This window comes from Nelumbo nucifera, chromosome 3, assembly GCF_055504915.1.
Source record: "Nelumbo nucifera cultivar China Antique chromosome 3, China Antique-T2T, whole genome shotgun sequence".
Lineage (NCBI taxonomy): Eukaryota > Viridiplantae > Streptophyta > Magnoliopsida > Proteales > Nelumbonaceae > Nelumbo > Nelumbo nucifera.
This window is the reverse complement of record NC_142651.1, coordinates 80,166,168-80,188,739: the sequence shown is the minus strand read 5'-3', so window position 1 is coordinate 80,188,739 and position 22,572 is coordinate 80,166,168. Positions and strand designations below refer to the sequence as shown.

Below are 22,572 nucleotides of genomic sequence, written 5' to 3'. Positions count from 1 at the left end.
TTAAGCACGTGTGTTGCACGTATTGGATTTGTTTATATTAATTACTTTAATTTTAGATATATCATAGTCGAGATAGAAATTGAAAATTAATAAAAGTAACAATATGGTTAAAAATAAACTTAAATACTTGTACTAAATGTGCACTTGCAGAAATTTTAAATTACAATAACAATTACTACTACTACTAAATTTTGTATTCCATTTCTATCTTAAATAAAAATAATTTTTGTTTAATATGATGACAATATAACATTAGAAATGTCTTTGAAAAAACTTATACTTTTTTACCTTTTGTGTTCTATCAATAATGGATTTGCTTTAAGATTAGTTTTAAATTATATATTTCATCTACATAATATATATAATTTTTACTTATGACACTTAATTTTTGTTTGACATAATTAATATATAATTTTTGTTATATTCTTTTGATTACTTGTACTTCTTTTATTATTTTTTAAAGAATTATTATTTAAGTATTATATCATTAATTAATCCATTTGACCCAAACCACTAACCCACGACCCAAAAAGAAAAATAGTTTGATTTCTAGGCTGACATTAAATTTTGTATTACAATTCCATTATTGATAAAATTATATCTTATATATAATATTTATTTTTGTGATTCTTTATATTCTCTATTTTTAAAAATTATATTATTTGACTATAACATCATTTTATTTATAGGTTGATTTTAATTTTGGCATTCCATTTTCATCATTTACAAAAATAATTCTTACATTTCATACTTATTTTTGTTCAATATAACGAATATACCATATTAGTGACATGGCTAGTTCTTTATTTTGTATTATATATTTTATTTATTTTAATTTTTTATTATCTAATTATGGCATTATTTATTAATAGGTTTGACCCTAGATGGTTGAATTTCTTACCCACCATCGAGAGGGAAGAAAATGCTTTTATTTTCAAAATATTTTCAAATTATTTATTTTTATATTATTAAAATCAATGTTATGAATTTAATTAGTATAATTTAATGATGAGAAAAATATATCTTAAATATAGGATTTTTAATAAGAGAATATACCTTAGATATGAGATTTAATGAGAGATAATAGGAAAATAGTATTACTTCCAATTGGTTTTAAATTTAACATTTCATTTCCATCATTAATAAAAACATTTCTTATTTATAATAAATGTTTTCAACTTGTTGTTGGCTTGCTCGATTGAACCGTTTGAACTGTCACTCAGCCCTGATTCTAGGTTTGGTTTTGTTGAAACACCCCATTTTGGTTAAAAACTGTCTAACTTGGGTAGTTCAACCATTGACCTGTTCGACCTAGTAACCAAGTTGCAGGTTGCACATTTAATTATGTGTAAACTTTTGGAAGCCATAACTTTGCACTCCGATGTCCAATTGGGCTTATCTTTTTTTTGAGTAACTTTTCATGATCTATACGTCCCAAGGGCATTATGTGCCTTGCCTTGCTATTTTTGCAAAAAAAAAAACCCTTTTTGACCCTAAATTAAAATTTTTAATATTTTTTATAAATAAAAATTTAAAATAGAATTAAAAAACATAAATAAATGTAACATAATATTATATAATATATGTAAAACATAACTATGATATATGTAAAACATAATTATACTATTTATTGATAAAATATGTATTTTTACACACACACATACACACATAGTGTTGATGCAAAGCAGTTTGACTCGTTTGATCTTGATAGTTGAACTAGTGACCTGTGACCCGAAGGCAAAAGAGGGTCGGTTTCTGGGTCTATTTTTAAAACATTATTTATCATACTTATTATTGTTTATTATGTCAAATATATGATGTTAAAAATACTTCCATTTTTTTAAATTTTTTATTTTTTTATTTTATATATTTTTCATTTTATTATTTAATTGTGGCAACATGGATTGGCTCATTTGACCCAAATGGTTTAATTTCTTACCACCACCTAGATGAAAACACTATTTTTTCCAAGTAGATTTTAAAAGTATAAGTTTTTATGTTATTGAAATTGTTAATTTATTATGTATGTATTTAATTATACAATTTAATGATGAGAAGAAATAAAGAAACCTTAAATATATGATTCAATGAAGGTGAATGCAAATTAATTCCTTAAATTTTGGATTTAGTGAGAGATAATTGAATGCATTGAATATCTTAAAATTAACTATTTTCAACTCATTTAATATTAATAACTAATTGTCTTATTTTCCCTCATTTCTATCAATGAATTTAAATATAGAGGGGTAAATTTTGTCATCACAAAATTCCAGAAATATTCTTAAGACTATTCGTACTTTTTAAAGTAGTATAGATAAGGGATTCTAGCTGATAAGGACAACTTTTGGGTCCTAATATCAATAAAAATAAATTTTTAATATAATTTCTAGAATAGGTTATTTTTTTTAAATGTCAAATAGGGGTAGAAACACTGTTCATCATCTTCTTCCTCCAGACCACCAGACAAATCTCTCCACCTCTCTCTCCCTTCTTGTTTTCTTTGTAATCCATTAAGAGCACTTTTGCGATTGGGTCTCCTACTCTTGATCTTCCCGTGAGACTTCACAATTCAACCAAATCGGCCTTGTAGGCGAACTTAACATACACCACATCAAGGCAGGTAGAAGCCAACTGCATGGCAAATTGGACTATCTCTTCTTCGTGTTGTGCAACAGCCTCGGATGTTCTTTTGTAATTGGCCAACCCAGCGCTCGAACGACGACTCTTTGCTCAACCCAACTGATCTTCCCTCAAAGATGTTCCATCAATGGTGAAATTATGCTAGATTCCGTAGCTTCCTCTGCGAACTCAACCTTGTTCAGTGTATGGGTGTGTCGATGGCAAAGCCTTCATGGAGGACCTTCAGCTATTGGGTGCTCGCTGTCGCTACTAATAATTTCAGCTCGGGTAAGGAAAATTTCAAACTTCTTCGATTACTTTCTTTACAATAATAATAGTTTTATTTTGGGTTTATAGCCGATAAAGCCTAGAAATTGGGATTGTGGGAGATTTGTTCGGTGGTTTGAAGGAGGAAGGAGATAAATAGTGTTCCTGCCCCTTTTTGATATATTTCCTTTGAGAGAAGCTATTTATCTATTTTTTTCATTTTTTTCATTTTTTCTTATTTTCTTTTATTTTAAAAATATAAAACAATAATCAGTGCTTATCTTGATTAGATTAATAACGTTGCACACTATTAGAGAGAGACCTTTGGATTTTCCAATGCCTCTTTTTTTAATTCATGTTATTATTACGTTTAAAAAAAAACATTTAAGAGAGAGAGACCTTTGGGTTTTCAAAGGCCTCTTATTTTAATGCATCTTATTATTACATTTAAGAGAGAGAGAGAGAGAGAGATAATAGTAATAATATAAATAGATTGAGGTTAAACAATAAAAAAATTATTAATTTAAAAATCCACTAAACTTTCACAAAAAATAAATATTAACAAAACTTAATAAATATTAAAAATGTGTTTCAATTCCACTTAAAAATCAAACTTAATAAGCTCTAATAAAAATAAGAAATTTAAATGATAAAAATTAAAGAAAATTTGAAATGAAGAACCTATTTTATTAACATTAATTTATTGCAAAATTATTGAACAATAATGAACAAATACCAACAATTAATTAAAAATAAGAAATTTAAATATAAAAATATTAATTGATAGTATTAATAATATAATTAGATAACTTTGTATTAATATATTATTAATTAATTAATAACTTTTATGAGTTGAGACCTTTATTGTGCATGATGAACTCATTAAAAAATAAAAATTAAAATGTAGAACATGCTTTATAAACAGTATTTTATTGCAAAATTACTCATATGCAAAAATTACTAAAAGAGAATGAAAAAATACCAACAATTAACTAAAAATCAGGAAAATTTTGAAAAAAAAAACTAAACAGAATTAAAATACTAAAAATAATTAAAAATATTAAAATTAATAAGGGTATTTACTGAAAATAATTAAAAAAGTACAATTAATAGTATTCTATTATTAAAAAATGCCAAAAAGTATTAAAAAAATACCTAAGATAGAAAATTTTAAAAAATATTGAAAATTAGCTGTATTTTTTTATTAACTATGGTATTTATTTAGTTATTTAATTTATTTTTACTGAAAGCAAATGCAAATTAATTTTGCAGTGACTAATATGCAAAAATAAATGCTGAAAATACTGAAAATTATTGAAAAAATACTCATGCAAAAATTACTGAATAATAACGAAAAAGCACAAAAAACTAATTAAAAATCCAAACATTCTAAGAAACCTAAAGCTTAATTAAAATATTAAAAATAATTAAAAAATTAAATTAATTGTATTTTATTGCAAAAAATATTGAATACTAATAAAGAATGCATTTTAATTATTAATAGTAATATAATTAATAATTTTTATTTTTAAACTACAATTAGCATTAATTATAATTTAAGCTATAAATAATAGCAAATTACATTTAATTACAAAAAGTTATATTTAATTACTAGAAAATTACATTTAAATAAATACAATAATTTAATAATTATAATGTTAATAATTAATAAAAAGTAACAAATTGTTTATACCTTAAACAACTATTAGGTCTATAAATTTGCAGGCTCAAGCAACTATTTTCTTTTGAGTTAGGTCTAGTTGAGATATGCACCATACCCACACATTATCATCGATAATTAGATTCGAAGTTTAATTGGGTATCAAACTTTTAGAGTCCAATGATGGCTTTAGCGGATAGGGCCCAAGCTAAATAACCTCTAATAAACTCAACTTGGAATTTATATGCATATATGGTAAATATTATTGTATAATATTTAAATAACAAATTTTATATTAATATATAAAAATGTTATATATTTTTTATACTAGATTAGAATTAAATAAAAATTTTAAATTGTAAAAAATCATAGTTTTATAATTAACATGGGCCTCTTTATCAATAGAAAATGTGCAAGCCCGAGCCCAAGCCCGACCTGACCATCGGGCCTAGATCTTAAGCCCAAGCCCAGCCCTTATATAAAGCCCGAAGCTCGAGCTTAAGCCCGAATCCCAATCTGTACACAAATTTTGTAATAGTATCAGGCTGGACTTATTTGAGAAAGCTTGAGCTTGAGCCCACGAGCTTGAAATTTTGTCCAAGCCTAAAAAATAACAAGTCAGGCCAGGCCCAGCCGTTGGGATACCCGACCCATGAATAGGCCTAATTGTATATGTAAACAATTGAATACATAAACATCTTTTTCATTTTTTTAAAAAATGGACCTCTCATAGCTTGACCCGGTCTACTGCCTGGCCTAGCCCAAGGCTCGTCCCATGGACTAGCCCGACGACCCATGGCACGACACAGGCCCATGTATGCTTGACCCGTGGGTTGTGCCGAATCGACCTCCCAAATTATCCCAGGAGAGGGAGGCATGGTCCACACTTTGTGCTGGCCACATGCGGGTCGTGTCGTGTCGGTCCAACACAACCCGATTTACACCTCTACTTGAACCTGCCCAATACTAGGGACGGGGCGGGGAAATTTAAGGATTCCCCATCCTTGATGAGGAGTGGGGTGCCTTGCCCCTAAACTCGCCCGACATTGGGGAGTGGTTGCCTTGCCTTGAACCTGCTTGACACTAGGGACGGGGTGGGATGGAGTAGAGTGTCCTAACTATGGGGCAGGGATAGGGATGGGGTGCCCTGCCCTCATCCCACCCTGTTGTCATTCCTATATAATTGTTAATTATTAGTGAAATTAATAAAAATGTTAGCTTTTGTAATTATTTTTATTTATTTAAAGTTAATCAAAATTTCATTTAAAAAGAATAACAATTATTAAAATTACTACAAATTATTAATAGAACTATATTTATTAAAAAATATTTGTTCATATTAAATTAACAATAATGATTTTCTGTAAATCAACATTAAATGAAAAATACAATTATTAAAATTTTAAATATTAACAATAACTTTAAATATTTTATGTTAATAAGGGTATTTATTGAAAATAATTAAAAAGTACAATTAATAGTATTTTATTATTAAAAAGTACCAAAAATTATAAAAAAATACCCAAACCATAAATTATTGAAAATATTGAAAATTAGCTGTATTTTTTATTAACTATGGTATTTATTTAGTTATTTAATTTATTTTTACTAAAAGCAAATGCAAATTAATTTTGTAGTGACTAATATGCAAAAATAAATGCTGAAAATACCAAAAGTTATTGAAAAATACTCGTATGTAAAAATTACTAAATAATAATGAAAAACACCAAAAATTAATAAAAATCCAAAAATTCTGAAAAACCTAAAGCTTAATTAAAATACTAAAAATAATTAAAAATTAAATTAATCACATTTTATTGCAAAAAATACTGAATAATAATGAAAAAAACAATGCATTTTAATTATTAGTTGTAATATAATTAAGAATAATTATTTTTATATTGTAATTAATAGTATTTATAATTCAAGCTATAAATAGTAGAAAATTACATTTAATTACTAGAAAATTACATTTAATTAGTTTTAGCCAAGAAATTAGCAATATTTTTGAAAATATGATAATTTCTAGAAATTACTATTTTTTAAATAAATATAGTAATTTAATACTTACAATGTTTTAATAGCTAACAATATTTTATTATTTAATAAAAAGTAACAAATCGTTTATAACTTAAGCAACTTTTAGATCTATAAATTTGCAGGCTCAAGCAACTATTTTCTTTTGATTGTGGTCTAGCTGAGATATGCACCATGCCCGCACATTATTAGGAATAATCAAATCCGAAGTCTAATTAGGTATCAAACTTTTGGAGTCCAATGATGGCTTTAGCAAATAGGGCCCAAGCTAAATAACCCCTAATAAGTTCAACTTTGAAGTTATATGCATATATGGTAAATATTATTATATAATATTTAAATAACAAATTATATATATATATATATATATCTAGAAATGTTATATATATTTTTATACTAGACTATAATTAAATAAAAATTTTACATTGTAAAAAATCATAGTTTTATAATTAACTTGAGCCTCTTTATCAACAGAAAATGTGCAAGCCCGAGCCCAGACTTAGATTGACCATCGGGCCTAGATCTTGAGCCCGCCAAGCCCAACCCTTATACAAAGCCCGAAGCTCGAGCTCAACCCCGGAGCTAGATTTGTACACAAAATGTCTTATTTTCAATATACTTTTATAAACTAATATTATATTAATTTAGTAATAATTTAATAAATTAATTTATATTTCCTAACAGTAAATTGATATTTATTAATAATTTAAGAAGCATATATATATATTATATTTATTATATATAACATAATTACTTTTTTATATATGTAAAGTATCGAGCCGACCTTATTTGAGAAAGCTCAAGCTCGAGCCCACGGGCCTAAAATTTTGTCAAAGCTTGAAAAATAATGGGTTAAGTCGGGTTGGACCATCGGGCTACCTGGCCCATGAATTGGTCTAATTGTATATATAAACAATTGTATACATAAAAAATCATATGAAATAAAAATTTAAATATCTTTTTCAATTTTTTTTTAAAAATGGACCTCTCATAGCTTGGCCTAGCCCAAGGCTCGACCCACTGCACGACACGTACCCGTGTGGGCTCAGGTCGTGGGCCTAAAAAATCATATGAAATAAAAATTTAAATATCTTTTTCAATTTTTTTTTAAAAATGGACCTCTCATAGCTTGGCCTAGCCCAAGGCTCGACCCACTGCACGACACGTACCCGTGTGGGCTCAGGTTGTGGGCCATGCCGAACTGACCCCCAAATTATCCCAGGGGAGGGAGGGACGGCTCAGGATGCCCCGTGGGCCAGCACAACACGACCTATGCTTTATGTGGGCCACATGTAGGTCGTGCTTGTCGGCCTAGCATGACCTGATTTACACCTCTACTTGTACCTGCCCAATACTAGGGACGAGGTGAGGAAATTCGAGGATTCCCCATCCTTGATGAGGAGTGGGATGCCTTGCCTCTATACTCGCCTAACATTGGGGAGTGGTTGCCTTGCCCTAAACCTGCCTGACATTAGGGACGGGGTAGGGATGGAGTAGAGTGTCTTGACTATGGGGTAGGGACAAGGGTGAGGTGCCCTGCCCTAAACCCACCCCATTGTCATTCCTATATAATTTTTAATTATTAGTGAAATCAATAAAAATGTTAGGTTTTGTAATTATTTTTATTTACTTAAAGTTAATCAAAATTTCATTTAAAAATAATAAAATAATAACAATTATTAAAATTACTACAAATTATTAATAAAATTAATTTTATTAAAAAATATTTATTCATATTAAATTAACAATAATTATTTTTTTATAAATCAACATTAAATGAAAAATGCAATTATTAAAATTTTAAATATTAACAATAATTTTGAATACTTTTAATTAATTAACAACAAATTTTGATTATTAATTTAATATTAATTAATAATAAATAAAATTATTAAATCTTTTAGATTTCCCATGCATCGCACCTTAAAGAATATCCTTATTGATATTAGGGCCCAAAAGTTGCCGAGATGGAGATAAAGCAAATTCGTCATAGCTTATGGATAAAAAAGAAGCCTCCTAAAATCGGGTTAGGATCAAAGTCTTCGTCCTTATTATTATTTTATTTCCTTACCCCATGCAAATCCAGTAATTGTATAAAGGGAAAATTAGGTGCCTGTAGTTACTGAGTGCCAATTTAGTACCCGAACTATCCTAATTTTCGAAATGTGTTATGTATATCACGTGATTACATATGCGATTTAATATTTTTTAAAATATCAAAATTGCCCTTGAAAATACACCACACTTTCATCGTCTTCTTTATCAAGAAAATGAAAATCGACTACCAAATTATGGCCTCCATCAACGCGAAGAAACGTCTTCACCATTTCTTCCATCACAAACGGGGTCGGAATGGCAAACGGCGAGATGTAATTAACTCGAATGCCATACTTGCACATCTCGGCTGCAACTGTAAGTAAGAACCTCATCCCCTTATCCACCCTGAATACAGAAAAGTTTGGGTGCACCGAACAAGACAACAGATGAACCAGCCAGATGTTCTTCGTCGCACCGAAGAATGCTTGCAGCAGTGGCTCCGGTCACGCCCGGTTCCACTCCGACATTGCCACGATCTCGCTCATCTTTCGATCGCAAAACCGGCTGAATTTCTCGCTGAAGTGTCTGGTTCCTTTGTTCAACACCTCGTCTCAAGTGAGTCCCCCGAGAAGAGTGAAGGAAGCGTAGTTCGCTTCGCATTTTTGTATTGGGTTGAGGATTCGCTCGGACCCACTTTTTTAAATCCGATGGATTCGAAGTCTTCGTAGAATGCTGGGTTCAAGAGTGCTTCTAGGTAGAACAAAGTGCTTCTTGGAGAGTTTGTCTCCCTTCTGAGTGGCTTGAATGAGCTTCTGCGACAGGTCCGCGACGACGAGCTTCCATTGCTCTTATTTGGCGGTTGAAGACAGCGACTCTGATAACCTGGGGCTCTTTCTCGTTAAGGACAAGAAGATAGATCTGAAGAGGCCACCGGGGCTTGCGTTCGGATGCTTGTTGGAGCCGTTGATGTCGATAGGAACGACTGAGATTTTCTCACGGGAGGTGGTGAGCCAGCATTTGTTGCAAGACATTGAACGGTCGTCTTCGTCGTTGGTTTCCGGTCGTTTCCGGGACGACGGTTATGGGAGGTTGGGGTTCGTCTGTTGTAGTAGTGATGGTGCTGCTCCTCTTCTTGTTTCATCTTTGTTACGACGAAGAACTAACGTATACAAAGTTACAGATTAAACACAGTTGATTTAAATTATAAAACATGGAAAGCTTCAGTTTCTTCTCTGTCATCAAAAAACTTCTTCTTCTTTGGTCATTTTGTAACCGCAAGTATTATTTTTTATTTTTTTAAATCCCTAAGCTTTTCCTTTTTAAGAAAAACTGTAAGATTTATTTTTTATAGGGAGATGCCGGCGGTTGGTGGGTGCCATTTCAGCCTGGCCACCGGTATCTTGGTTGATGGTTTTACGGCTGTACCTTTTTATAGTTGTTGCAGAGGTTGATAAACAAAATTAAATGACATTTAAAGAACATTTGTGTTTTAGATGATATATTATAGCATTTGGAAAGTTTGGGTGCTAGATTATGGCGTTTTAAAGTTTGGATACTAGGCACTCGGTCTAAGACGGCCTGTGTTATCCATGTTTCGTGAAATCTAAACAACACCAGGCCGTCAGACATGTTTGATTGGTTTAGTAGGAAAATACAACCCGGCCGTCACACATGTTTGGTCAAATCCAAGTGATTTATACAGAACGCAGAAGACGGCCTGTGTTATCTTGGCTTTGCACTTTGCTAGGACACTGGACACCCTCACCCACCATCGCGACTCTTCTCGTTCTCGGTATGTTGTTTGTCTTTCTTCAGCCGAAACAACACCAGGCTGTTGCTATCGTCTCTCCTCTTATTAGGGTCAGGAAATGCAGTAGCAGCAGAAGCAGCTGTGGAGGGGTGTCAATGGACTGGATTCGGGTTGGACCCCGTCCAAACCATCTGAGGACTGAGGATCGATTGAAGTTACTTCGTACTCCAACTTAGGGTTTCTCTCTGAGTGAACTCTCTCCGACGGTTCTCTCACCGGCAAGTCGGCGATTATCTCTGTCCGTTTGGTTGAGCTGCGTGTACAGAGCGGTTATCTTTGAGCATTTCACAACATTTCTCACCGGCGAACTCTCTCTACTTCCGTATGATTCATCATTGTTTATAAAAGTGATAAAAACCTCAACGATTTTATTTTCCCCCGGCATCTATCTCTCTCCGTCAGCTTTCTCTCTAGCGTTTTTCTTTCCGGCAGTTTTCTCTCTCCAACGGCCATCTCTCTTTTGTGAACTGCAATCAATTGTTGAATAGGTAATATACCACCCCTCAGTTGGCTTCCTTGGGCAATTAGGCAGCTCATCTGTCTTGTACTTTAGTTTGTTGTTTGGTTCGTGCGGTTGTGTTTGTTGCTTTGTCATAGGTAGTGCCAGTTTTTTTTGTTTCTTTTTTTTTTTAGAAAATTGAAATTAAATTAATTAAACAGAAAGACTGTCTGATTGTTAAGTGGCTGTTCCGGTCAGTTGTTTGCTTTTTCCGTTCCACCAATAAAAATATCTTTTATATCTTTTGTTTTTTGAGCCAAATCATGAGCATCTCTGGTAAAAAGGCTAGATTTATATACAAAAGTAACCTTGTGATCAATTCGGACTAATTTGTACAGTCATACAGGTCAAATAAGCTGAGAGGAGTGTAATCACAGAATCATGTGACTCTAACATGGCTTTCGGTCAAAGAACCTCCCGTTGTTGTCTCCTCTCCATGTCTCCCGCGAAACTACAAGCGTTGGCACTTGCAACAGTTGTGCCATTTGAGCTTGTGGCGTCAACCTTTAAATTTCTTAAGGAATATTGTTCATTAATGATGCCTCTAGATTACCCTGACGAAAATAACAACCTTTCCAGCATTTCTTCTGACTCATTCTATGCTTTTCTCTTGGATAATTTGACCCACAAGAAGCATCTGGTTCAGATTCATGCTCAGCTCATTGTGGCGGGTTTTCAAAACAGCAACTACTTGGCAACCAAATTTGTTCATGCAAGCTCTAATGCTGGGGAAATTCACTACGCTCGTTCCTTGTTTGAAGAAATTCCTGAACCAAATGTTTTTCTGTGGAATGCAATAGTCAGGGGGTACTCCCAGAACAATTTGTTCAGTGATGCTCTTGAAATGTATTCGAGAATGCAGGTGGAACGAATGAACCCTGATAGGTTCACTTTTCCTTATGTGCTCAAAGCTTGTAGCAGCCTCTCAGACCTCAGAATGGGTTTTAGGATTCATGCTCAGATATTCAGGCATGGGTTTGAGTCAGATGTGTTTGTGCAGAATGGTTTGGTGGCGCTTTATGCCAAATGCGGGGAAATCAGCAGGGCCAGGGCTGTGTTTGATAGGCTGTCTGATAGAACGATTGTTTCATGGACTTCGATTATTTCAGGGTATGCCCAGAATAGCCAACCTTTAGAGGCTTTGAGGATATTCAGAGAGATGAGACAATTGAATGTGGTACCAGACTGGATTGCTCTTGTGAGTGTCCTTAAAGCTTACACTGATGTTGAGGACTTGAAGCAGGGGAAGTCTGTCCATGGTTTTGTCATCAAAATGGGGCTTGAATTGGAAGCTGACTTGCTAATTGCATTTACAGCCATGTATGCAAAGTGTGGGGAAGTAATGACTGCTAAAGCATTGTTTGATCAGATGGAAATGCCAAATACAATTCTATGGAATGCAATGATATCTGGATTTGCAAAGAATGGTTATGCAGAAGAAGCTGTGGAGCTCCTCCGTGGAATGCTATCCAAGAACATTAGATCAGATTCCATTACCATACGCTCTGCAATCTTAGCCTGTGCACAAGTGGGGTCTATGGAATTAGCAAGATGGATGGATGATTATGTTGAGCAGACAGAGTATAGAACTGATGTTTTTGTCAACACTGCACTTATTGACATGTATGCAAAATGTGGTAGTATAGATTTTGCAAGGAGGGTATTTGATCGGACAGTAGATAAAGATGTTGTGGTTTGGAGTGCCATGATTGTAGGGTATGGTTTACATGGTCGAGGTCGAGATGCTATTCAACTTTTCCATGAGATGAAACATGCAGGGATAGAACCAAATGATGTCACCTTTATTGGACTCCTCTCAGCCTGCAACCATTCAGGACTTGTACAAGAGGGGTGGGAGCTTTTCCATTGCATGAAGCGAGACCATAAGATTGAGCCTCGGCACCAACACTATGCTTGTGTGGTTGATCTTCTTGGTCGTGCTGGGTATTTGGATGAAGCATATGATTTTATCATGAACATGCCAATTGAACCAGGTATAACTGTGTGGGGAGCACTGTTGAGTGCATGCAAGGTCCACCGTCATGTGCCATTGGGAGAATATGCTGCGGAGCGTGTTTTCTCAATTGACCCACTAAATGCAGGGCACTACGTGCAGCTGTCAAATCTTTATGCTTCAGCCAGGATGTGGGATCATGTAGCAAAGGTCAGGGTACTGATTAGGGAAAAGGGGTTGAGTAAGGATTTAGGATATAGTATGATTGAGGTCAATGGTAAGCTTCAAGCATTTCGTGTGGGAGACAAGTCACATCCGAGGTCCAAGGAGATCTTCTTGGAACTTGAGAAATTGGAGAGGAGGTTGAAGGAGGCTGGTTTTGTTCCTGTAATGGACTCTGTCTTGCATGATTTAAACTATGAAGAAAAGGAGGAGACACTTTGTAACCATAGTGAGAGGCTTGCAATTGCTTATGGGCTCATTAGCACAGCTCCTGGTACAACTCTTAGGATAACAAAGAACCTTCGTGCGTGTGTTAACTGTCATTCAGCAACCAAGTTAATATCCAAGCTTGTTGAGAGAGAGATAATTGTTAGGGATGCAAATCGATTTCATCACTTCAAAGATGGATTTTGTTCTTGTGGAGATTATTGGTGATTAGGTCTGCTGTACTGTACACATCCACCATAAGTTATCTTCAGGATTAGATCAGCTTCAAACTTCTCAACGAAATTTTCATGCTTCATTAATTAAATGACACAGTTACCAAGTTGAGAAAACTACAAATTTCCGCTTTGTTAATATTTATATTTTTTTGGGGGCATAACATACCCGGCTTTCAATGGTGGTGGGTCCAGAACTGGAACTGGCACCGGAGTGGGGTTAGGTGGTTCTGGTGGTGGGGGAGTGTTACAGTCCATTTTATTTTCTGTTAGCAGTTAATTAGATAAAGGAGATGATGTTAGAAGTTTGTTAGGTGATGTCAGCAGTTTGTTAAGCTTGAACCAAATTGTATAAAAGCTGAAAATCTCTTTGTACTGGGCATGCAAATTGTAATACAAATTCCTTCTCTCAAATCCTCTCCCTCTCTCCTTTCTTCTTTTCCCTTTCCCTTTCTAATCTTCAAATCAAACTTAACTTCTTTGAAGCTCCATTATTCTTCATGAGTTTCTTGAGCTAAGGCAGAGTGATCTTCTCTAAAACTCTACATCAGGGAGGAGGTCATGCAGATTTCAGAATGATCTTCGGGATCGGCTGTGGCACACCACTCCCACCTTCCTTTTCCTAGATCTAGATGACCCTATTTTCTGTTGCACTTGGAGATGTGGGTCTTTTCCTAACCCTGGTGTGGTGTTTACTACCTCTCCTATTTAGGAATTTTTTCCTTGTCTCCTAATCCTTCCCTTTATTCCCTTTCTCTAGTTGGTTTTCCATCTCCCCCTTTCTATGGCAGAAGGTTTTCCCCCAAATATTAGTCCTCCAACTGAAATACAAACGGAAGAAGACCCTTTCTAGCAAACTGCCTTGATTTGCCAGATTCTAACAAAACAGAAGATTAATCATATAGCCTTAGCCAGGTCCTTGTCTCAGATTTGGAATCCTTCAAAAGACATCGATTGGCGATAATTGTTAGTTCATTTCAACCACAAGAAAGATATGCACAAAGTTCTGAAGAACAACCCTTGGAACTTTGTAAACCAGCTGACCCTCCTCCAATCAGCCCATTAGAACACTAATGTGTCTTAGGTTTCTCTTTGATTCTGTGAGTTTTGGATGCACATCTATGGCCTCCTGTTTGGAGCTCTTAGATCGGAGGTAGGTGTTCATGCTATTAGGTGTATGGCCTCCAAGCATACACATAATGATTGTTCATGATTATATGTGATTGAGTATAGCCGTCATAACATAACGACAGCTACAAAGGATCATATGTGGCGACATCAACGGTCAGGTTGGCCTTTATGTCTCTTGTGCTAGCTCCTGGAATTTTGATACATAACATCCCTCCTACCTTCAAAGTAGCCTTGTCCTCAAATCTAGCATTAGATAATTGCTTGGAGAGCTTCTCCCAATGTTCCATACCAAATCTCCCTAACATGAAAGTTGTGACAAGCACAAAGTTGGATTTTTCTATTCACAAATTTTCCAAACTAGGGTTCAAGAACCCAACAATATAACAAGAGAATAGCAAAATCGCATAGGAGAAAACTTTCTTAATTTTCTCAAGATTAGTTTTGGGATTTGAACCAGGTCATATTAGATTCAAAAACTAGAGAAGGGTTGGGACTTTACCTGATAGAAGAGTCCTCACAAGTTCAAGAACAGTTTTGACGTTCACACCCAAGAAACCAATCTCCTCTCTCTAGCAATCCAATCAATGTAAAGATGGTGCAACTTTTGGTATTGGAGAGCAGAATCCTTTGAGATCACAGTAGTGTTTGCAAGACCAAAACACCTCTGAGATCACAAGTTCAAGAACAGTTTTCTGTTGTTGTGTTGCTTTTGTTTAGTTGCATTTGTCCTATTTTATAATGAAGATATTGCTTACCCAAAAAAGTAAAAAACAGGATTGTTCAAGTTTTTCAGGCATTTGATTGACAAGAAAAAGTAGCAGTTACTAACCTGACCATCAAACCCACACCCTTCTCTCATTTACAGGAACCTTGTCTACATCCTGGACAGATAAGAATAGGGTCTAGTTCAGGTTGTCAATTTTGGAAATTAGGTAATCATGAATTCAACCAAATAGAGTATTTTGTCACTAATAATAGGAATCCGGTTAACTCAGCCATGCTTGTCAGATTTGAATGGACATTCTGCTGATCAACCTAGGTAATGCATTATTTTGTCACTAAAAAACATAGCTTCTATAAGCTGTATCAATTCAAACTTCATTTTTAAGAAGGAAACAAGTTGAATCCTTTTTATCAATTCATCCTGTTGTTTTTTACATTATTGATTCAGGAAGTTATGGGTTTGAACAGTTTTTCTTTTCTTTCTTTTTTTTTTTGAAGGGGTTCTCATATTATCACTAGCTGGATAGGTTCTCAATCAGAAGATCCATGAGTCATTATACACCTCTTGGAGGAAGAAAAGTATTTTGGCTACCAGGTTGAACTTGCTCAGGTGGATACCAAGATTAGCTAGTACCAGTGGACAGTGGATTGTGTCAGTCCAATCCAGTCTAGGGTGAACAGTCCAATAAGACAGTGGATTGGACCAGTCCAATCCGGTCCAGGTTGAACATGTTGAATAGTCCAATAAGACAGTAGATTGGATTGGATCAGTCCAATCCAGTCCAGTTGAACAATCTAATAAGACAGTGGATTGTACCAGCCTATTGAACAGTCCGATAAGACAATGGATTGGATCAGTCCAATCTAGTCCAGGTTCAACAATTGGTCCAGTCCAGGTTGAACAGTCCAATAAGATAATGGATTGGACCAGTTCAATAGATAGTGGATTGGACCAGTCCAATCCAATCCAGGCTGAGATTCAAATTGATCTAATTGGAAATGGTAACTCAACTCATGCTGAATTGTCCTCTGTTATAAAGGGTCTGAACCCGGTTATCTCATTAGGTTACTTAGAGCTTGATTTTTAAGGGGATTGAAGAGTTGTAATTGGTTGATTTAGGGACAGTCCATTTGATCCATAAGCATCACACGAGGGAAACAAGATCCTCAGCATCTGGACTGAACATCTTGTTTGAATGGATCCCTAGGTGTGCAAGCTCCTTAGTTGACTCACTTGTGAGGAAATGAGCTAGTGGACATGATTATTGGGATCCTGACTTAAGAGGTAGACAATTGTAAATTTGTATTAGGACTGTCAAATAAGTCATCAATGTATATATCTTGTGACTTGCTGGCTCACTCTAAGCATGTTCTCCTTAACATTATGCAATAAAAGTTCTGAATTGTTAAGTAGAAGCACAGTTAAAGAAAGAACTAACAAGTATAAGAATCAAAGAAACTCATTTATACTGCTAATGCAAAAGAAATAAAAAAGTAAGATAAATATTCCACCAAAGGAGAATTGTCTCTAATAACTTGATCTTCTAGAAGAAGCACCCTAACTTGATCAAATTATATGTAAATCATCACATTTAGAAATAAAATAGTTGCAACTAATTTAATAAGAACGGAACAAAATAAATCTGAATTACATATTCCTCTTGGGATATGTTGTTGGCTATGTGAGTTCTGCATTCTGTGTTGTAGAGCAGGGTGTCATTACTGCTTGATATGCTTAACAGATTAGTTCTTTTAGCTTTTTTTTTTTTTTAATTTGAAAATTAACTGTGCTTAATCTGCTTTACCTGTACGCTATGAGGTTTGGAGATATTCCTGCATGGGCAGTTGAGCTTTCTGAATCTATTCATAAAGCAATTTGGTTTTGTGATATTTCTAAGTGTGGAGATTCATCAATTTGTGATCAGGATAAGGAAATAGTTTGCCCTTTTCCATCAGAATTATTGTGGAGAGAGCCTTTCTTTGATCAATTAATTGTAAATGTATACCAACCAGGTGAGGTGTGCATTACCTCCTCTATGATGAATTGATGACAACAATGACATCAACAATCTGAATGATATATATGATATATATTTATATTTATATGTTCTTTATATACTTCTGTAGTAACTTGTTAATCCATATTATATATCTATTGTGACTTTAGCTCTATGGATACCTCTTATATCATATGCGGTTATGTCTACAATGTTGTATTACTAATAAGGAACTAGAATTATGCGTCTGATAAAAAAATAACCAGAATAATATCCATAGTAGAAGAACTGGATTAGAACTCTATATGCTACCCTTGGCAACAATTTTAACCTTACATGGAGAAAATGTTCAAACCATGTGCATATCTGAAACAATGGAAATCCTTCCTGGTAGATGTCAAAAAAACCAGCTACCTCTTGATCTTACCTTCCTGGAAAGCCAACTAAGCCGATTTATTAGTAGGAGGAGCTTTTTCTTTTTCCCATAAAGCAAAGGAGGATTTCACTCCAAAAATGGTACTTTTGGGTTAACAAAGAAAAGAAAAAAGAAGGTAAAGCTTCTAGTCAAAACAGTGTTCTCAGACTTGGACTGCACAGAAAACGAGACCAGAATGTTGATGGAGTGATGGGTCATGGAGCTCATGGATTGGTTAACTAGTAACCAGTTCAAAATTCAAGGGTCCAGACATAGATCATGGGGGAGATTCTACTAGCTTATCTGAACTGTGCAGGTTTGGATTGAATCAAATGGTTTATTAGATGTGAGTGTTGGTTATTTCTTGTAACTTTGTGGTTTAATTGGCTGATAGAGTAGTCAATGCAAAGTTCATTTTCAAATGGTAAAACATATTGTTTGAAGTTGGGTAGCTTGAATATTTTCCATGCCCATAACCCTGTGCCAACTGATTAATTAAGTATCCCATTAGACTGAAATAGCAGCCAAATACCATAACTTGGTTCTAGATTGATTATTAGGACATTAATCACTTTAGAGCTTCATATCATTAATAAATGATACAGGAGCACATGTTTTCTGGTATTGGTACGGCAAAAATGCATCTTGAGCTGTTAATTTTGTAGCCTGATCAGCTCTATAATTCTTTGTTTGTTTTGTTTTAAACTCGACAATGATAGCTATTGACATCTCTGTTAAACAAAACTTTGCTCAAAACCATAATGTGTGGACACTTGCACTTTGCAGCTCAATTAATTTGCATCCATCAATAGCTGTGATAAAATCCAACCATTTCTTTTCCCATGAGAGACGCTACAAGAAATTACATTTCTAGCGGCAGTTTTCGGCCTGGCTATTTGGCAGGTTCCGCTAGAAATGCTGATCTTTAGCGGCAGTTTTGCAGTTTTAATCAACTGCCGCTAGAGACCAAATGACTGTCGCTAAAAATAGCGAGCTAACTTACTGCCCTCTCTCTCTCTCTCTCATAGTTGTCCCTCTCTCGCTCAGTCATTCTCTCCTCTCGCTCTCCCTCTCTCTCAGTCGTCCCTCTCTCGCTCAATCGTCTCTCTCCTCTCGCTCTCCCTCTCTCTCTCTCAATTGTCCCTCTCTCGCTTAGTCGTCTCTCTCTTCTCGCTTGCTCGTTCGCTCACTCTCTCTCTCTTACTCTCTCATTCGTCCCTCTCTCTCTCTCTCTTTGTCTCTCTCTCAGTCGTCCCTCTCTCGTTTCCTTTGAATTGGCATCTCCAGATATGGCCACTTGAAGGTTTTGGATCATTGAGACAAGGAGAGTAAAAGTTACTGCATCTCAAAGGTATATTTAATCTATTTTTTTCTACCATAAATGTAGTAGCCTTGCTCATATTCATCAATGTTTTAGAAGTATAAGGAATGGAAATTTTGCTTACTTTGGGAAATTTAAAGCTGAAAGATCCCTATATGATTGGGAGAAAAGATTTGTAGTGATTAATGCTGGCATTTACAATTGTCCTCTGCTATCTTATGGCTTTTCTGATTTGAACTATAAAGTTTAGGTTATTTTCTTGTTTAAGATGGTCATTCAAAGATTTGTTTACTTTTTGTACTTAAATATCAGAAAAATCTATTAATTTGGTTAGCAGATACTTCGGAAGATAAGATGATATATTCCTTCCAATCTATCACTGTTCCTGCATAACACTGTTTCTAAGGAAACTTTTTCTATTGATACTGTTTTTCAAAAAACTTGTCTAGTTCCTTAGTTAATAACATTAAATAAAGCACAATTCAAGTCAAAACCTTGTCCAAAAAATATATGGTCAAAATCCACACTTGAAAGAAGAAGAAGAACTGTTTACTGTATTACAGGTTTGAAGAGAAGAAAAGAGAGAGAGAGAGAGAGAGAGAGAGAGAGAGAGAGAGAGAGAGGAGAAAATAAAGAAGGGGTTCAGTGGTGAATAATCTGCTGCCCCATACACTACTTTATTTATAGCTTTTAGGATCCTTACAAGAATAGAAAATAAACAAAAAATAGAAACAATAAGGCTAGCCAGGCCAACTTAATAGAAATTAGAAACTTCTAATAACAAAAATTAGAAACTAAAGATATTAGAAACAATAGTCAATCAAGACTACATTCAGTCTTGAATCCCAACAGATTTTGGATTGAGAAAAATAGGAAGAGGAAAAAGAAAGGAGAAGAAGCAGTACACAAAGGTTTTGAAAGGAGGGATAGATTGAATGAGTCTGCCACCGCCACTCTCTTAATATTTATAGGTTATGTTCACTAAATGTAGGAAATGACAGAACTGCCCTTAATGCTTACATGGCAAATAAAACAAATAATAGACTGAAACAAGTAACAAACTGGAATAACAAGCTGTCTAAGATAACTACCAACTAACACTGACGTAACTAATAGAGGTTACACATGCTGTCATACGAACATAGTGGGGACCATACCCGTGGGGCCCACATTAGTGTTCTCTACACTCCCCCTCAAGTTGGGAATAGATATTTGTCATTCCCAACTTGAATAGGTTTGCCTCTAACTTCTTCCTTGGTACAACCTTGGTGAGAAGATCTGTGAACTGCATGTTGGAGGTGATATATGGGAGACACTTCTTGTGATGAAACCCTTTTTTTGACAAAATGTCGATCAACTTCGATATGCTTAGTTCTGTCATGCTGCACCGGATTGTGAGCTATATTAATAGCCGCCTGATTATCATAATACAACATCAAGGGCTTCTCATAATCAATACCCAACTCTTCAAGTAGTGACTTCAGCCATAGGATTTCAGCCACTCCGTTAGCCATTGACCTGTATTCAACTTCGACACTAAAGCGGGAAACAACACTTTGTTTCTTATTCCTCCAAGAGATAAGGTTACCTCCTACAAGGGCACAATATCCAGAGGTAGACCTTCTGTCATCAACACTCCCAGCTCAATCAACATCTGTATAGGCCTCCTCCTTCATGTGATTATTGTTCTTGAATAGTATACCTCTACCTGGGCATCTCTTTAAGTATGCTAATATTCTCTCTGCTGCAAGAAGATGAGTAGTTCTAGGGGAATGCATGTATTGGTTGACAACACTGACTGCATAATTGATATCTGGCCGAGTGAGGCAGAGATATAGGAGCTTTCCAACCAACCGTTGGAACATACTTTGTCTTCAAGAGGCTCCCTACCCTTTGCACTGATCTTGTAATTCTGTTCAATGGGTGTATCGACAGGCTTGACACCTAACTTTCTAGTTTCCGCCAACAGATCTAGAACATATTTCCCCTGAGAGATAAAGATCCCCTGTTTAGATCTAGTAACTTCAATACCCAAAAAATATTGCAGTGCACCAAGATCTTTCACCTCAAACTCTTGATGAAGGAGCTATTTGAGGGACTCAATCTCACTACTATTATTTCCTGTCACTACAATATCATCCATATATACAGCAAGCAGTGTCAAAGAAGAGTCCACCCTTTAATGAACAGTGTATGATTTGACTGGACCTGTACATAACCGAATTTTCTAAGGGCTAGTTTGGATTTATCAAACCAAGCTCTAGGGGATTGTTTTAATCCATACAATGCCTTATTCAGTCGGCAAACCTTCTTACTTGTCTTTGTATCATAGAATCCAGGGGGTAACTGCATGTAGACCTCTTCCTGTAAGTCTCCATTCAGAAAAGCATTTTTAACGTCCATCTGGAACAAGGGCCAAGAATAACTTGCTGCAAGGGCTAATAGAACTCGAATAGTGGTCATCTTTACTACTGGGGCAAAGGTCTCCAAGTAGTCTATACCATAAGTCTGAGTGAACCCTTTTGCAAACAACCAGACTTTGTACCTTTCAATGGAGCCATCATCATTATGTTTCACAGTAAATACCCATCTACATCCAACTGGTTTCTTTCCTTTGGGCAGGCCAACTAGCTTCCAAGTATTATTTTTCAAAAGGGCATCCATTTTAACTTTCATTGCATCTTTCCACTCTGGAACTGACAAGGCTTCTTGCACTGTTTTGGGGATAGGGATATCAGCAATGGAAGTGAGATAGGACCTGTAAGAGGGAGACATGCGATCATAGGATAGAAACTGGGAAATGCAGTGAGCTGTGGATGTGGTGCAGCGCCATTTCCCTTTACGGACCGCAATAGGGAGGTCAAGGTCATCCGAAAAAGGAGGGAAAGTAGCAACAGTGGAAGGTATCTCAGTGGGCCCTGGGACTGTAGTACCTGGATTTGGATCCACAGAAGGAACTGGAGCTGGCTTGGACTGCTGATGACCGAGATCAACCTGCCTGCATCGCCTGTGATAGACTTTCAACTCCTGATCCCTCTGACAACCCTCACCATTACAACCTTCATCACTCAATGGAATGGGTAAATGAACAACCTCAGATGAGTTAACCCCACTCTCACTACACTCCCCCGAGTTAAAAGACCCAAATTCTCATTCTTACTACTCTCCCCCTGAGGAGAAACCCTAGGATAATAGGGTGCCTCATCAAAGAAGATGACATCCATCGAGACAAATCTCCTCCCTGAAACAGGATCATAGCAGCAATAACCCTTTTGAATTTGTGCATAACCGAGAAAAATGCATTTGGAGGCCTTAGGGTCAAATTTGGAATGATGAGGTCCAAGAATCTGAACAAAACAGGTACAACCAAAGGTTTTAAGAGGAACAATAAACAACTCCTTGTCTGGGTATAGAAAGATAAACAGAGGCTTCATATCAAG

General features: G+C 35.2%; 1 protein-coding gene across 2 annotated transcripts in view; it reads left to right on the top strand.

The window, feature by feature from the left end:
• The first annotated feature begins 10,087 nt into the window (after positions 1 to 10,087).
• The window catches only part of LOC104589458 (pentatricopeptide repeat-containing protein At3g12770), a 39,522-nt gene continuing 27,037 nt past the window's right edge, over positions 10,088 to 22,572 (top strand). The window contains exons 1-2 of one of the 2 annotated variants that reach the window (XM_088902147.1): positions 10,150 to 10,918; positions 11,276 to 19,162. In XM_088902147.1, the coding sequence (XP_088758273.1) occupies positions 11,324 to 13,540 (2,217 nt within the window). In that variant the 5' untranslated portion in view covers positions 10,150 to 10,918; positions 11,276 to 11,323 and the 3' untranslated portion in view covers positions 13,541 to 19,162. Of the gene's footprint in view, positions 19,163 to 22,572 lie in introns of both variants that reach the window. The other variant, XM_088902146.1, reaches the window with a different exon arrangement.